We start from the raw sequence: 17,536 nt of genomic DNA, 5'->3' as shown, positions 1-17,536 counted from the left end.
GAACTCACAAGAGTTGTACAGTGTCACAACACATTAACTACTGTTTTTATTTCATGCTAAGGATTTGATTGCTGTATCAGTTAGTGTCCTCAATTTTTTCTGCATTAACAATGCCACTTTTTTCTGTAATTGGTGTAGTTTGTCATGCTGACAGAGTGTCACAGAGCTGAATATGCACCCTTGTAGAAGTAGAGCAAGTCCCAGGCTTTATGTGTCTCAGCTAGTACGATGTGGAGACGTCGCTGATTTATCTAGTGCTCCAGGACCGTGGAATTCCCATCAGTTCAATGAAAACTTCTGCAGACAGGGCAGTAAACAAAGCAGTGTGGCATACACACATTTCGTGTTCAAGTAATGGTCACATAGGACGTGAGCAAATATCCCCCTGGGGAAAAAAAAGCCATAAAACAGTTTACTTGTATGTAAGGCGAAGCAATGTCCATCCCAGGGTTGTGGTCACCCCTTAGGAGACTTAGGATTCGGGACAGTGTGTCAACACGTTGATTATTGACAGTGGGACTCTTCTCTCTTTAGCCAGCATGTTGTTACAACAAAACCAGCTATAAGCATTACTTATGCAAATGCATAACATGCTTATTTCTTTCTGCTTTCATTGATCATAAAAGTGTAAAACTGACTTATAACATTAACAATTAATGTGTAAACTGTCCAGAAAACATTTCAGCTAATTTAGCATTTTTTTCACAGTCAGCAGCTCCAATATTTACTTCAATTTTATATCCTTTTGCATTATTACTCTTGCAAAAGGTCATCTTTCTCCACAACAGTATATTCTGACATTGCAGTTTTATGTTCTTGAATCTGAAAAGTGAAATCGCAGCAGAGAGAATAATTCTGTGTGCAATATGACAAATTCAACATGGACCTGTATTTTTGGGTTTATCTTATTTCTAAAATAATGTTTCATCAGGTGTCACCATACGCTATGACAGATATTCCACCCTGCAAAACATCATTTCAATTAGAGCCCCCTGGACACCAGTACCGGTACCAGTACCCATCTGTATTCTGTTACAACTTTCCGTATACAAAAAGTTTGACTTTATCACATGGGGCCTTAATGCAGACTAGCAGCTATCCAGTTCAAATAATGTTAGCTATAAAATTCTAATAAATTAATAACAATATTTAACTCGCCTAAACATTTCCTTAACAATACAACATGGGCAATGAAAAAATTCACTGTTACAAACCGGGGGGGAGGGGGGACGGGGTGTTGGGGGGGGGGGGGTGAATTCTAATACCGCCAAGGATGCGGCACTTTCTTTTAAATTTCATAAAACTGTATAGACAAAAAAAGAAAACTACAAAAATTTAACTAATAATAATAATAATAATAATAATATAAATAAAAATAATATTACACAACATGTAATGTGTTATTAATATTCGGTAGGCTCCTGGAACTTTCGGGAGAGTTGGATGTCTCTTGGATGTCTGTTTTGGTAATTACTAACAATAGATAAAATCAAATATTGAATAAGATCCGGTATGCCATTGGAATTGAATTATTATACTCTCTAAGTGGGAGGGATGACATGCCTTCTCGTTTCCTTATCAATCGCAGCAACACTACACAATCATATGTGTTTGTTAGCTGCTGCATGTGGAAGAGGGTGGATAGCACGACGATTACATGTGAAGCCGGAGTTTAAATAGAGGTTGATCTTTGGCCTTATGTGTCTCGAAGGAAACCTGTGTTAGCCTTCACATTCCCTATTTAGTAGTAGATGTACAATTGATGCTAGCTGTATGGGACTTGGCACTGTAGGTGATAAAATTGCAAAGAAAAAAAAAAGGAAAAGTCAATTGTGTAATTTTGCCATGGTTAAGTATGGTTTATAGTCATATACTGTAGTTTAAGAAAAGTCTTTAAACAATAGTTTTATTTAAGAAGTTTTTCTAATGAGTGCCTAGGATCCTAGGGTTTGAGAGATAAGGCAGAAACTTCTGCCATTGTCATTAACTCAGTTAAGTGACAGAAGCAAGGAGACTACAGTCCATGGGTCAGTGATAATCGATGCCAGAAGAAAGCCAGTCTCAGGGAAAATGCTGTACAGATCACAGAGTGTGAGCAGTGAGATTAAGTATTGAAGTTGTCACTCAGAGCTACAGTACTTGTCTGTGGCTTGTAACGCAAATATTATGGAATATATGGAGTACGGTTCTAAAGTACATGCACTAAAGGTGACGCAAAACCTCTTTGCTGCTATTCCATAAATATCTCAGTAGGGTAGAGGTGGTCATTAAGATACTAATGATAGAATTCGCTTTCAAGTCACAAAGTTCAGTGGCGAAGGACTGCATATAGTGTGACTGATTTTTTCATTTTTTTCTTTTAGGATTATGGCTTATTTGCTTTTGACAATTATCTGGCTTGTATATGGTCTATAGAAATTATTTCCATAATAAATGTTTTGCTCTAATCCACCTATATGTGCATGATCCCAGAATATGTTGTCCATCAATGTTTTATGCTCTGATCAAAAAGTGTGCAAAGCTGAAAAACATTAAAACATCACCCAAGACAGAAGCGAAACATCCAGTTGTCTAAATTTTGTTGCAATCACATTTATAGGAGGAGAGATTAGTTTATTTAGAAGGTGAAATATAACTGGTTGAAAAACGTGGAATAATCAGCTATTGTTGCTTTGTTTCCTTTTGGTTATTATTTTCTGTAATTTTTATTGTTTTAATCTATTTATTTGTAAGTGAAAAGGGTAAAACAGGTCAAACTGTAAAAAAAAGGTCAATTGTTAGTATATACTTTTATTTACTGAATTTAAAGTTTTGCTTTAGTGTTTTACATGATTCATTTAGTCCTGCAAAATGCAGGTTTTTTTTTAATTGCTGGATAAACATATTAGTGTTGCTTTTGTTATTTTATTTTAAATGTTGTTTCTTGGATTTCCACAGGTTTTTATTCGGATTTACTTATCCACTCACTCGCAGAGAGTTAAATGAAACTCTAATAGCGTAAAATAGAGGGTATTTGTTTTAATGATGAAGGAAAGCATCCCTTTTCCTTTCTTCCAGCTGTAATTACACCAGAAAGCTTCCACCCATCACCAGCTGCTGGCAGAAAGGATGAGATCATGAGTGAGTGAGAGAGAAAGAAAAACAAGAATTAAGGAAAAAAGAGAAAACAGGTTTAAACTTACAGCTTTAACGACAGATTTTCAGGGCGCAAAGAAGCATATTTCTACTATATTGTTTCAAAGATATTATATTTATTAGGGATTTTCTAGGGATTTATTAGGGATTTTCTACTCCTGGCTGGCTCACCAATCAACATATCTATTTCTGTTCACTGCAAAAGTTTTGTAGCAATATTCTAATGTTGATTAGACATCTTATTTTGTTATATTGACTATGAAAAGTTATGAAAGGTCTAGTTTGCAAAAGGGTCTAGCAACCAGGGTCTACTTTAGAAAGGTCCAGTTTATATTAAAGATTTTTTTTTAAATGCACAGATGCTCAGAGATATAGTATTTATTTATTACTGGGTTAGGAGTTTTGCATGATACTGAAACTTTCCCAGGGAGGCTGGCATTATGTATTTGTCATGTGACCCTGTTGTTTTATCCTTTAAAGGGGACCTGTTATGCAAAATTTACTCTTCAGTCATTTTTAGATATTTTGCTGGGTTTTCAGTGTTTGTTACAATCTCACTGAAAAAAATTAAGCATTCCTTCTATTTGGCCTTCTAATTTTTGCACTGGCTGGAGCTTAAACAAGCCAATAAGATTTCAGCCTTAATAAGACCTAATATAAGAAAATCCTTTCCTCAGGCTTGTTGCTCAGATCTGCTATTCTCTGGAGGAGCATGGCTCAGCAGTAGCTCATTTATATAGACAACGAAACAGTGTGTTTGCAAAAAGAAACGTTTTCAGGTATGAAAATACATTATCTAAAAACACACTGAGATCTGTGTTAACTTTTTTAAAGTAACAGTAAAATATGGGACTTTTAAAGCTTTTCCCACTACTGATAATCCTAAAGTGTGTGAAAAATAGTGTGGATCTACAGTAATCATCACCTTGGACAGAACAAAATATACTTTGTAACACCAAACGTTTCCAGTTCTCTAAAGAGACTCAGTGTTGGAGGTTCATTAGAAAGCCTTTCCAGTGTTTTTGTGTTTATGTGTGTCAGCTTGTGGTTCTGCTATAATGCAGTACAGCAGCACTTACTGACTCACCTTTTGCAACCTTTCCTCAGTGGACACGACAGAGTGGATTACGGTGCCAATTTCTCTGTGTGCTGTCTTTAGGGAGAGGCAAGGTTGCCAGATCTCTTTTAATAAAATAGCAATAACTAAATCCTATACTTAGCTCAAATTTCTATAATGTGAATTAATTTAAAAGAAGTATGTAATATAATTCTTTGCAGTTTATGTTGATTTCTCGATCTTACAGTGGGGCAAAAAAGTATTTAGTCAGCCACCAATTGTTCAAGTTCTCCCACTTAAAAAGATGAGAGGGGCCTGTAATTTATGAGAGACAGAAAAATTAAAAATCAAAAAATCACATTGTAGAATTTATTTAAAAATTATGGTGGAAAATAAGTATTTGGTCAATAATAAAAATTTAATCTCACTACTTTGTTATTTACCCTTTGTTGGCAATGACAGAGGTCAAACGTTTTCTTCAAGTCCAGAACCTTGAAGTATTTCTTATGAAGCCGCTCCTTCATTGTCCGGGCGGTGTGTTTGAGATCAGTGTCATGCTGAAAGACCCAGCCACGTTTCATCTTCAATGTCCTTGCTGATGGAAGAAGGTTTTCACTCAAAATCTCACGATACATGGCCCCATTCATTCTTTCCTTTACACGGATCAGTCATCCTGGTCACTTTGCAGAAAAACAGGCTCAAAGCATGATGTTTCCGGCTCCATGCTTTACAAGTAGTATTGTGTTCTTTGGGTGCAACTCAACATTCTTTCTTCTCCAAACACAAAGTTCTATTTTGGTTTCATCTGACCATATGACATTCTCCCAATCCTCTTCTGGACATCCAAATGCTCTCTATCAAACTTCAGACGTGCCTGGACATGTACTGGCTTAAGCAGGGGGACACGTCTGGCACTGCAGGATTTGAGTCCCTGGCGGCGCAGTGTGTTACTGATGGTAGCCTTTGTTACTTTGGTTTCAGCTCTCTGCAGGTCATTCACTAGGTCCCCCCGTGTGGTTCTGGGTTTTTGCTCACAGTTATTGTGATCATTTTGACCCCACGGGGTGAGATCTTGTGTGGAGCCCCAGATCGAGGGAGATTATCAGTGATCTTGTATGTCTTCTATTTTCTAATAATTGCTCCCACAGTTGATTTCTTCACACCAAGCTGCTTACCTATTGCAGATTCAATCTTCCCAGCCTGGTGCAGGTCTACAATTTGGTTTCTGGTGTCCTTTGACAGCTCTTTGGTCTTGGCTATAGCCAAGTTTAAACAGATGCCATTAATTCAGATAACGAGTGGAGGACAGAGGAGCCTTTTAACGAAGAAGTTATAGGTCTGTGAGAGCCAGAAATCTTACTTGTTTGTAGGTGACCAAATACTTATTTTACAGAGGAATTTACCAATTAAGTCATAAAAAAATCCTACAATGTGATTTTCTGGATTTTTTTTTTCTTATTTTGTCTCTCATAGTTGAGGTTTACCTATGATGAAAATTACAGGCCTCTCTCATCCTTTAAAGTGGGAGAACTTGCACAACTGGTGGCTGACTAAATACTTTTTTGCCCCACTGTATGTCATTAGCCAGAAGTTCTTTTTTTTTGGGATCTTATATCCTGGGTCTGCATGCTTAAGTTAAGTAAGGATCTTCTTTTTGAACTTGATTTTTTTCTTGAATTTTCTTCTTATCAAGTGCTACTCCTTGTTGGCTCACTATTTGAAACATTTAATTCCTTTTACAGCTCTGCAGCACAAAAAAAAATGAAATGTTGCACTATAAATATCTCTTTATCTTAAGAAAAAACAAAAAACAGAAAAAATATACATTTGTAGTGGTTATCATTGTCGCCTTGCACCTCCAGGGTCTGGGCTCGATTCTTGTCTTGTGTGCATGTTCTCCCCGTGCTTGGTGGGTTTTCTCCCAAAGCCTTGCAGATTAGGCTAATTGGCATTCCCAAATTGCCCGTAGTGTGTGAATGAGTGTATGTGTGTGTGCCCTGTCTTGAATCTTTTATGACAGAAACTACAATATAGATCTTCTTTCTAAACCTTTTGCATATACTTTTTCACTGTCGCAGAATTTTTTTTGTAAAGATAGACATGCAATATTCATACAGTAACATACTGAAACAATGGGAACAGAGGGGTGTATGAGAAGAGAGGAGGAGAGGAGAGAACTTCACATGCCGTCTGGGGTATATTGACTTTTACATTTACAGCATTTGGCAGATGCCCTTATCCAAAGCACCTAACAGAAATGTTTTGCAGCCTTGAAGAAAAAAATAATAAAGGCTAAGATCAGAGAATATCTATTAGCTCAAACTTTGTAAGAGAGAATTTGAGAGAGTTTGTTCTGAGAATTTGTACAGCAATATTTTTTAAATGATATGTTTAGTGAACATGGCCATGAGTTTTTATTTAAAGATGATGAAGTGGAAGTTCAGGTAAACAGAATTCACTGAAATGCAAACCAAAACACCTGGTCTGGGAGGATATGAGTACGGTTGCCTCAGTAGAGTTTCAGTCGAACTCTAGCATGAATTGATTCCAGAATTAATTTAAATACAAGTCCTTAAATGTTGATAAATTTCTTTTTTTTTACAGACAGAAAAACGCTGCAAATACAAAAGCATGCAAAAACATCAAAGCACACATAAAAACAAAAACGCTGTGAAAGAGACGAGCTACAATGTAAGTGCTCCGGGATGGTAGGAGTTAAGAGCTTAATTTAAACTTTATATGTATCTTTATTATCTAGTTCTATAAAAGCTAGGTATTCACTGTATTGGAAAATAAAATATATATCACCTTACACATTTTCATCAAAAACAACAAAAAATAGACTCAAAATGAAATGAAAACTTCATATAACTGAATATTAAATGCTTAATGTAAACAAGATTGCTGCTTCCCTCCACATAAAACATGGAATATCAATAACCAAAGTGGTTTTTCATTTTAACTGTGCAAGATAATCAATTGCGAAGCACTTGAAGACGTCTGGGTTCTCCCGAGCCTGTCCACAAGCCTGTGGCCTTCTCCCTGATGTGATTAATTTCTCCATATGAGATCATGCAACAGCACAGAGACAATTACAAGCCTATTGATAAAGTGATAGCATGTTTTATTAACTGGTCTTTTCTTCATTCCTCTCTCCAGAGACGAATTCAGCCTTTTAGTTTCTTTCGCTTTGTTATATATCACATGACTCGTCTGCACCGTCAGTAATGTTCACACTGTCCGGCTGGACTGCTGCCTAAAAACCACAAAGGATCCCATTTCAAGAGCTGTATTGATTGCTGTCACAATAAACATTGGGTTAATGCGTTCATCGCTCTGAAGAGACGGCATGTTAAGGGAGCACCACTTACATGACTATTACATGAGGATGTCGAGCGAGAGGAGAAAAATTACATTCGACCACATAATATGAGATGAGATTTGATCTCTCGACCTTTTACCACTGATGCTGTCTAATACTATTTGGTTTAAATCGTGTTACTTGCTGCTCTCCAGCTGCAGTCACTATTCACTGCGAAGTAAAGAAAAGAAACAGTACCAGATACATATCCAAATATGATTGGACTTCTAACACAGACATCTTTAGTGTCAAGCCAGATGTGTGATGAATGGGAAACATTATGCGACATGGCTACAAGTTACTCTCAGTGTGGTATAAATGAAATGCTGTGTGCCTGCACCCAGGCATTGTGGGGAAAGGAGCAGGTTAATGCAATAAAAAGATTAATTATGGATTTTTTTATGCATATATTTTGGAGTGAGTTATACAAATAGTTTTAACTGAATCAATATTTTAATCATAATGTAAAAGTTTAGGCATGAGTCATTTACATTTACAATGAGTATACATTTTTGTCATTTTTTATATGAAATATAATATATAACAAAATATATAATATAATACATGCCAAATGCATCTTTAAGTCTTATTTGCATATTAGACATTGGGACCAAATGGCCTTCCTGGACCACATGTTCTTCCAAATGATGATGATGATGATGACAAGCTTGTTGATGTGCTTGGGAATGTCTTCTATTATAGTATGTACATTGTCCAATCATTCTGAAAGACCATTTCAGAGAAGTCATTTAAAGCACAATACTTCTATGATGTTTTTCTGTACAGTATTGTGCAAAGGTGCTGAGCTGCCCCTCATTTCTTCATATTTTGTTTCCAAAGAGCCAGACTTTCTTGTATTCCTAATAAAGGCTTAGCTCGCCAGACTTCCTGAAGGGCTTTTGGTCCATTTTCTGTCTAGTCCCTGGTCCTTAAGCAATATCAGAGTAATATTTTTGGTTGTTAAGCCACACAGTGATCTATGAATTATTAAACAATACTATCTAATGTAAGGCATGAACCAGTGAGAAACAGGTGCAGATGATAACAGATGATCAGGCCGGTGATTGGTATACTCATGATGCTGAATGCTGAGAGGTTGGAACAGATGAGAGAAGAAATGAGGTCGTTGCTGAGGTTGTTATGTAAACAACTAATTTAAGTTTTTTAATATCTTTAGCCATTTGCAGCCTGTCGTAGTAAAACATGTTCATATTTCCTTAATGAAATGTGTGTTTGGGGTACTTTTGCATAGTACTGTAAATAGTGAAACATGGAAAAAGAAAACATGGATTATTATGTAATGAATAAACTCTTCAGGATGTCCTGTTATGGGGACATAATCAGTGATGGGCTGATGCGATCAAGTTGGATTAATTGTACCATCATAAACCCTCGTGTTTAAAATTTTTTTTTATTCTTCTTATACCACAGTAGTTTGCCACTGATTTTTTAAAAATTGGCCTATTAAATACATACTGATACTTTATAGTTATTATGTTAATGACCAATTATTGACCAATGACCAGTGTTTATGTCCTTGTTTAAGCAACAAGTGCATGACCAATCTTGCCTCCCTAAAATTTTAAGTTGCTGACTTGAGCCATTTTTGAGAGATGATTTTATATGTGCTCCTAAAATGGCAATACTGACTTGCTTCAAGCACTAATAATTAAAAATTTATATGCATTATTCATATTTCTTTATGAGTATCATAAAATTGGGTAAAATATGGTTTCTACAAGCATATTACCTGTAATAATTATTCTGTGCAAAATGAAGGATCCCCCCCCTGCCCCCAAAAATCTGTGAAATTCATTTTCTTTTTCAGGTTAATGTAAATATTTACCTGAATGAAAAAAACATTTAAATTTCAAATCAAATTCGGACGCTACATAAAAGGGAATGAAATAATATTTAGCAAATATATTTCTTTTTATATGATAAAAATAACTGTGTATGCATATTTACAAAAAAAAGCATTATGTATAATGAAAAATGCTTTTATATGATATCTGAATATTCACTTCTTCACCTATGTGAGACTTTTTGACTAATGAATTGCTTCATTAATTCCTCTTAAATTATTTAGTTTTCGTGAATCGATTTCACTGAGTCACATAAAAGAATCGTTCAGTAGAAGAACGATTCAGTGGCAGCATGTCTAGTTCACCCGCACACGGGCAGCAGAGGGAGAGAGGAGAGATATTCTCCTCTTGTGCAGCAGAATCGTTATATTGTTCATTTTTACATCTTTTTGCAAAGCCACATGCTTCTCGTGCTCTGCAGCGACAAACCGTACTCAGTACGCCTGAAAAAGACCTCTGTGGATAAGTTTGATCTTTAAATGAAGTGCTTTAATACGCTTGAGACAAGAATGCAAATGGGACGTGAGTTTGGTTGATCTTATTTTGCATTATGGACATTTATCCTGATTGTACTTTTTCTTGTGATTGCATATTAATTTTAATTATTTAAACATATTGTAAAGATTTTGATTCTGTAGGTCCATATTTTAAGTCCCTATTTTAATCTATGGATCTATCTTTATACGATATGTTTTTGTTGTATATATTTGCATTTTTATTACTTTTATTATGTGTATGGGTATTTATTCAGTGCATATATGTTTATTTGGATTAGTCTAAAAATATTTAGTCTGTATATACAGTGAGGTCAATAAGTATTCGATCACCCTGTGACTTTGCAAGTTCTCTTACTTAGAAATCATGGAGGGGTCTACAATTTTCAGCATAGGTGCATTTCCACTGTGAGAGACAGAATCTAAAAAGAAAAATCCGGAAATCACATTGTATGATTTTTTAACAATTTATTTGGAAATTACTGTGTCAGATAAGTATTTGATCACTTGCTTATCAGCCAGATTTCTGACCCTTAAAGACTATTATTTTGCTTTTAAATAGTCCAGCTACTTTCTGCTTATGATTCTAAATTAGTAGCACCTGTTTGTAGTCGTTAGCTGTCATAAAGACACCTGTGCACCCCACTATCAGCCAAAGTCTAAGTAGATACATGGGGTATCAATGATGCTAAGAATGGTGAAGAATCAGCCCAGAACTACACGGGAGGAGCTGGTCAATGCCGTGAAGAGAGCTGGGACCATCGTTTCCAAGGCTACCATCAGTAATACACTAAGACGTCATGGTTTAAAATCTTGCATTGCACGGAAGATTCCCCTGCTTAAATCAGCCCATGTCCAGGCCCATCTAAAGTTTGCCAGGGACCATCTGGATGACTTAGAGGAGTCATGGGAGAAAGTCCTGTGGTCAGATGAGACCAAAGTAGAACTTTTTGGTCTTAACTCCATTCGCCGTGTTTGGAGAAAGAAGAATGATGAGTGTCATCCCAATAATACCATACCTACAGTGAAGCATGGGGCTGCAAGCATCATGCTCCGGGGGTGTTTTTCTGCACAGGGGACAGGACGACTGCACTGTATTAAGGAGAGGATGAACAGGGCTATGTATTGTGACATATTGGGCAAAAAACCTCCTTCCCTCAGTCAGAGCATTAAAGATGGGTCGTGGCTGGGTCTTCCAACATGACAAGGACCCAAAGCCCACAGCCAGGAAAACCACGGAGTGGCTTCGTAAGAAGCATATGGACTATTTAAAAGCAAAAAATTGTACCAGGAAAGTGATCGATGTTGGGGTTCTATGATGAACCGGTGCTGATGATATCACATTGAAGTTGTATAATTACATCCTATATCTGCTTATAGTTATAAATAATGTTGTGGAATGTCCACAAAACATGTTAGCTCCTGTTATCAGTTACATCATAGCAACTATAAACTGCTTAACCTTTAGTCAGTAAGACAAATAAATACACTTTGCCATGTAAAATAGTATTTTGTGATGTTACAAAATTTGGACCAATCATGTCTAACATACTGATTATTTTAGGACATGACAGCATTGTATTTTAAAACATTCAGCTATGTCTAAATCTACTGTAGCTATCTATATTATCTGACATTAGTAAGAATCAAATCACATTTTCCAGAAATATACTAGCTAGTGAACGATCTAAGGTGTGTGTGCGTGCGTGCGTGTGTGTATATGGTATCCTGGGAGTGAGAGTGGTATTGGTTATTATTTGGACTTTTTATACTTCTCAGTGACACCCAGCTTTACCTTCATTGCCATTTAAGTTATATAAATTAAAAACGTATTTTGAAATAGTTCCTAACTTTGTGGTTAAAGTTTGCTTGATGGTCTTTGTTGGTCCTTGTCATAGTAGCTACAGTTACATTATCTCATTACAATGGTGTCTAGAACTCGGTGGTATTTATTATGCATGGATATTTTGTTCTTAAATTTGATGTGCTGGAAGCAGAAAAAGTGGTCAAGCGTAAGGATTTGAGTGAGTTTGACAAAGGTCAAACTGTGATGGCTAGACAACTGGATAAGAGAAACTCAAAAATTGCAGCTCTTTGTGGGATGTTCCCAGGATGCAGTGGTCAGGACCTACTGAAGGTGGTCCAAGGAAGGAAAACCAGTGAACCGGAGACAGGGTCATGGATGGCCAAGGCTCACTGATGCACGTAGGGAGCGAAGTCCGTCCTCTGTAGTCTGAATTAATAGAAGAGATACTGTAGCTCAAATTGCTGAAAGGCTTAATGCTGGTTCCAATAGAAAGGTATCAGAATCCTGTTTTGGTTCAACCTCAATATTAGGCAGGTGGTCATAATGTTATGGCTTTGGTGTATACAGACAAACATGAAATTCTGTTAGATGACATATTTTACAATATATAAATTTTGCCATTACTTCATATGGGTACTTTATCAGCACATGTACTTAAAATATACTTACTGTTTATAGCCATATATCATATTTACATTAAAAAATTAAGTTAGTGAAGGTAATTTTATGCAGTGTTTTGCAAGAATAAATCCTCAGAGGTGATGAGCTCAGGTTTGGTGTGTATTTTAGTGTGTAATTTTGTAAGTGATATTGTTTTTAAATATTTGTCCTGTCACTGCCACCGAGGCACTATTCTTTACTTTTACACATCTAACATCACTGACCATGCACAGATTAAAAATAGAGGAATGCCTGACTTCCCTATCTCTGATTGGCTGCACAGGCTCTTCTTGTCACTCTGCGTGGCAACAGTCTCTCCGTCCAGCTAGCAACCCCCTGTTAAGACTTTCCCCCATCATCCCCCCGATTTTCTTATGCACTCATGCTTCTGTGCCTCCAAGGGGCTTTTCTGCAGCATCCAGAGTGGTTGCCATGGCAACGGCCCTCTGACCCGGGCTGAAGTAGCTAAAAGGTTTGACCTGGATTTTTTTTTTTTGTTGTTGTTGTTGTTATTATTTTTGCTATAGACTATGGGTTTGAGACACATGCTTTTAATTGTTTGACTCCAAGCATGGTCACACTCCACCTAAAAAAAACCGAGCATTACCTTTTTTTTTTTTGGCTGATTTTAAATCATGTTTTACAGGCATGTCTTCAAGTGAAAGACTGGCCCTACACATGCTCCTGTTTTTGTTTTGTGATGCACTTTAAATATCACAGAACTGATAATGACTGCATTTATCATTTAGATTCAGAGTGGGGCATTTCCAGTCATCCCTGAAAATCATTTAGGAGTGTTGAGTCGTGCTCCATGGAGAGTGCTTTCCATGGTTTTGTTGAACCTGGGCCAATCTGGGTAAGCCGGGATGATTTGAACGCAAGTTGGGTGAGCTGAAGCTGTGTATGTGAGACGGGGGTACTTAAGAGGAAAAAAGCACACTGAAAATTTAAGGGCTAATGCTGATGCTTGCATTGTCCGCCCTTTAGTGGTGGCATGCTGGTGGTAATGTAACCTTGCTACAGAGTTACGGATCCGTGACCACTGCATTCCGCAGTTGGACTAATCCTGAAAATAAAATTTTTATTCAGAAATGGTCTTCTGATTTAATGGTCATATTTAAAACATATATTTTCAGTACTTTCATAAGTAAGGAATGCTGCTATAGGGATAGCGTGATGAACTGTCATTGGTTTTACCACATTACCATTTATTCTTTACCTATAACAGGATATTGTTTGCGGAACAGTTGTTGATTTCCTCTTATAGCCATTTATAGATATATTTCATATTGTACACATGTTCAGGACTGGTTTGTGTTGGTGAAATATGACAATATTAAATATATACTGCTGGCCAAAAAGAAAAAACATCCACCATTTTGGAAGGGTCAAATTACAAAGTTATGTCACATGCTTATTTTGCGCAGTCCTACTCCTCACTGATAAAAAGAGTAGGAAGCTTCCTAAAGAACTTTTATGTCCTACTTTGAGCTAGGAATATTTTCAATCCCAAATAAATTTTGAGCACAATTCCAAGGAATCTAAAAAAATCTAAAACGCTTAGTTTAATAGTGATTGTAAGAGAATTTCCATGCCCACACAATGTGATGATAAGTCTCTGCTTCGGTTGCATAGGTCCAGGCTTAACATTGTTATATTTGCAATAAAAATTTTTATTCAGCTGATGACCTGAATGTACTGAATGTCCAGGTTATCACATCAGTGGAGTTTTTCTTCCTTAAAATCATAGCCATACTTCAGGACACAAATTGTAAAAATGTGGTTCAGAAAACATGAGGAATCGTTTTCCCACATGAACGGCCACCACATTGTGTGCTGTAATCAAAGCTAAAGGGGACTAAATGAAATCTTAGAGCGTGCAACTTTTTTTCAGGCAGTGTATAAATATATCTTTACATAAATTATTGCAAGCAAAATGTTTTAAATACACATTACAATACCATACAGCTACAATTGACACATTTAAAAATATATATATATATATTTATTTAATTGATATTTAGATTTATTACTTCATTATTTATTTCAGGAATTATTACTTTTTTATTTATAACATTTAAAATTATAACATTATAATATAACATTTATTTATTTATTCACCTTGCTATGTATTTTATTAGTTATTTATCAAACAACTTAATTATTTATTTTATTGGTTATTTTCTGTTTTATTTATTTCATGATTTATTTATCTTTTTTCATCAAAGTCACCCATCAAATTAGGTGGGCGGAGTCTAATGCTGATCTACTCAAGTCAATTGGTTTGAATTGCCAGCTACAGATTCAAACGGTTTAATCAACCAGTTAAGGTTAGGTCAAATCTTTGATAACCAGTGGTTAAAACATAAGATTACAGTTAAAATAATTTGATTGTGTTGTACGGGTCAATGCTGCCATGCTAAGAGAGAGATAGTTATAGGATTTTCACCCTGGGTTCGATTTCCAAATAGCACAATCATTTTTGTAAGTTTCTTTGGACTGTTACTGCCGTTGTTCCCCTAACCTTTCTCTTCATTATGTCTCTTGTTACAATAAACAAAATACAGTCTGGCAGAAACCAGAAAACATCTGTTAGAAAGCACTGACACTGGAGACTCATTCCATAATATTACCTAAACCAAAACTTTTCCAAAACCTTTCCAAAAACACTGATAACACTGATTTTTTCTTTAGGTTATATTTTAATAAAATGTGTTTTATAATGTAGCTAATGTCAGTGAGATTAGGTTATTAGGGATGATAGGATGACCTTTAAGGGTTGTTCCAATTTGTGAACCTATGTATATTCATAAATGTTGGCATTTATATAAGCCTGTAAAGGTATAAATAAATTTCTAGGTGATTTAATTATTTCATGACTGGATTATTTTTAAAGATTCAAACTAAAGAATAATAATTGCAGGATGCCAGTCTAACTTTCGCACTAGTGGCTAAGACGTTCAGTAAGTGCTGGACGATTAGGACTTTCTGAAACACACTCTCTTACTGATTCAGTGTCTTAAATCTTTTTGTTGTTGTATACTCCAGGGTCTCATTAGATCCAAACAGGTGTTGTTTTTGTCTCCATGAGCCAGTAGGTGTGACATATAATGCAAAGCCAGGGACGGAGATAGAACTGTCGGCTCTTGGCGCAGCCCACAACTCATCTGCCGTGTTCCCGAAGCGTCAGCTCTCTGTCTCAGTCAGACTGCGTGGGAGAGACTATTTCTGTCTAAGCTGCCGTTCCTCATCGTGCAGCAGCGGCGCTGAAGAATCACCCACCCACCCCCTTATTTCACTGCTCTCCAGTTAACTCGGCTCCTGTGGTGCTGCTCACTCTGCAGACTCTGTCTCGAATCTGCCTCACAAGAGTATTCCCTGTATTCCGGATTGGTGTGTCAGGTTTTAGGATTGATAAAGGAAGGCATTCTGTCTGGACGTGTCAGAAGAGGGAATTGTGTTGAATTAATCAGAAGATGAGAGATGTAATGTTATTATTATTCTATATATCATTTATATAATTAATTTTGTTACACAGTACAAAGGTCCTATTACTCTGGTTTGTGAGGTCATGTGCTGCTCTGTTTAACACTCCTGTTCTGTGCGTCCATGTGAACTTACAAATTCTAAGAGAAGCGATGAAGCTAGGTAGAAGTTACTTTTTATGCAGATTAAGAAAAGCTGTTCTTTTTCTCCAGGGGCACTGTGATCTAACTGAAGGATTTGTTACATGGGACGCTTAATTCAAGCAAAGACCCAGATGTGCTGTCCTCATAGAAGAGCATTTCTCACTCAAGCATCCTGATTTAATTAACGCCTACTTAATTTAAAACACCGCTCGCCACTCGTGATCATGTGCTTCTGCCATTGAGGAAGATCAGTAGAATTCTTGTGCGAGCTGCTGATACTGTCTGGTCTCTCTCTCTCTCTCTCTCTTCAACTTTTTAATGTAGATGTCATGGAGCAGCCGAGAACGCTTCACTCTGGATGTTTGGTAACGGGGGTCCGAACTCCTCCCATCCGCCGCAACAGCAAGCTGGCCAGCCTGGGGCGCATCTTTAAACCATGGAAGTGGAGGAAAAAGAAAAACGAGAAGTTGAGGCAAGGCTCAGGAGGTAAGGGCATATCAGACTACAGATTGTTTTATCTGGTTCACCAAGTATGAAGAAGCAAATGGAAAGGGACAACCACTGGGAAGATGGAAATGTCACTTTGCATGGTGGTTCATTCTTTCTTAGTAAAGCAAAGAAAACGATATGTGTTGTGTGTGTCTGTTGGGTCCAGGAACAAGTGGTTTACCTACAGCATTGATTTAAATTGTTTTAAACATTTACTATACTGTAATACCACAAAAAATTACCTGGGAAGTTAATGATTGTCTTTGAGTTGTGCTGTTATTATGATTTTTTAATGGTTGACATTTTTGATGTGTATAAAAACCCGCAACAATGATAACACCATGCTATGTATGTGCTGCCCCCTGCAGGCTTGGAAAGGAAAGCATCAGCGCGGCAGAGCCGTGATGAGACGGTGAGAAAGTGTGTGGCAGATATGGGCACAGGTGAGAAACAGCTTTCTCATCCTCACAGCTCCAGCTGTGTCTGTTACTCTCTGCTGTTATACAGAGATCCCCAGCCAACTCGTTTCCCATTGTACAACCACCGAGGGATTTGTTACACCTTAATTAAAGAGTGATGACAACTGCAGCAGCAGCAGCAGCAGAAATCTGCTGCATCTTTTATCACAGAATCTAGACTGCTGTTTTTTATGCTTTCTATCGGTTTTGTAAAGGCATAGTTACTGTAATAAATAAACACAAATGCTTTCTGTTACAGCAATGTAATGCTATTTAGATTGTTTCGATTATGTCAGGCTGATTATTAAAAAATATAAACTTAACAGGCACTTTAATAGTTTCGCCTGATTAAATTTTTCGGATCTTCAGTTGTGCTGTTTGTTTGAGTCAGATGCCTATTTTTGGCTGATTGTGTTCATCAATTGTTGTAGAACATGATCCTCAGGATTTGATTCTCAGATTCTGGGAGGCTTTTTTGCTAATCTTGGTTGTAGGCTTGATGTCAGCTTGCATCACTTTCACAGAAGTGCTTCAGCAGTATCAAAAACTACTCAATCCAGCCTGCCTCATGCTGGGCAAAA

General features: G+C 36.8%; 1 protein-coding gene across 3 annotated transcripts in view; it reads left to right on the top strand.

The window, feature by feature from the left end:
• Window positions 1–17,536, top strand: part of phactr3b (phosphatase and actin regulator 3b) — a 68,710-nt gene that overhangs the window by 19,599 nt on the left and 31,575 nt on the right. For 2 of the 3 annotated variants that reach the window (XM_053484190.1, XM_053484192.1), the window contains exons 2-3: window positions 16,333–16,494; window positions 16,866–16,940. In XM_053484190.1, the coding sequence (XP_053340165.1) occupies window positions 16,333–16,494; window positions 16,866–16,940 (237 nt within the window). Of the gene's footprint in view, window positions 1–9,851; window positions 9,941–16,332; window positions 16,495–16,865; window positions 16,941–17,536 lie in introns of those variants that run through there. The other variant, XM_053484191.1, reaches the window with a different exon arrangement.

This window comes from Clarias gariepinus, chromosome 23 (assembly GCF_024256425.1).
Source record: "Clarias gariepinus isolate MV-2021 ecotype Netherlands chromosome 23, CGAR_prim_01v2, whole genome shotgun sequence".
In the NCBI taxonomy this organism is placed as follows: Eukaryota; Metazoa; Chordata; class Actinopteri; order Siluriformes; family Clariidae; genus Clarias; species Clarias gariepinus.
Note: the sequence above shows the minus strand (reverse complement) of the source record. Positions and strands in the feature narration are given on the sequence as shown.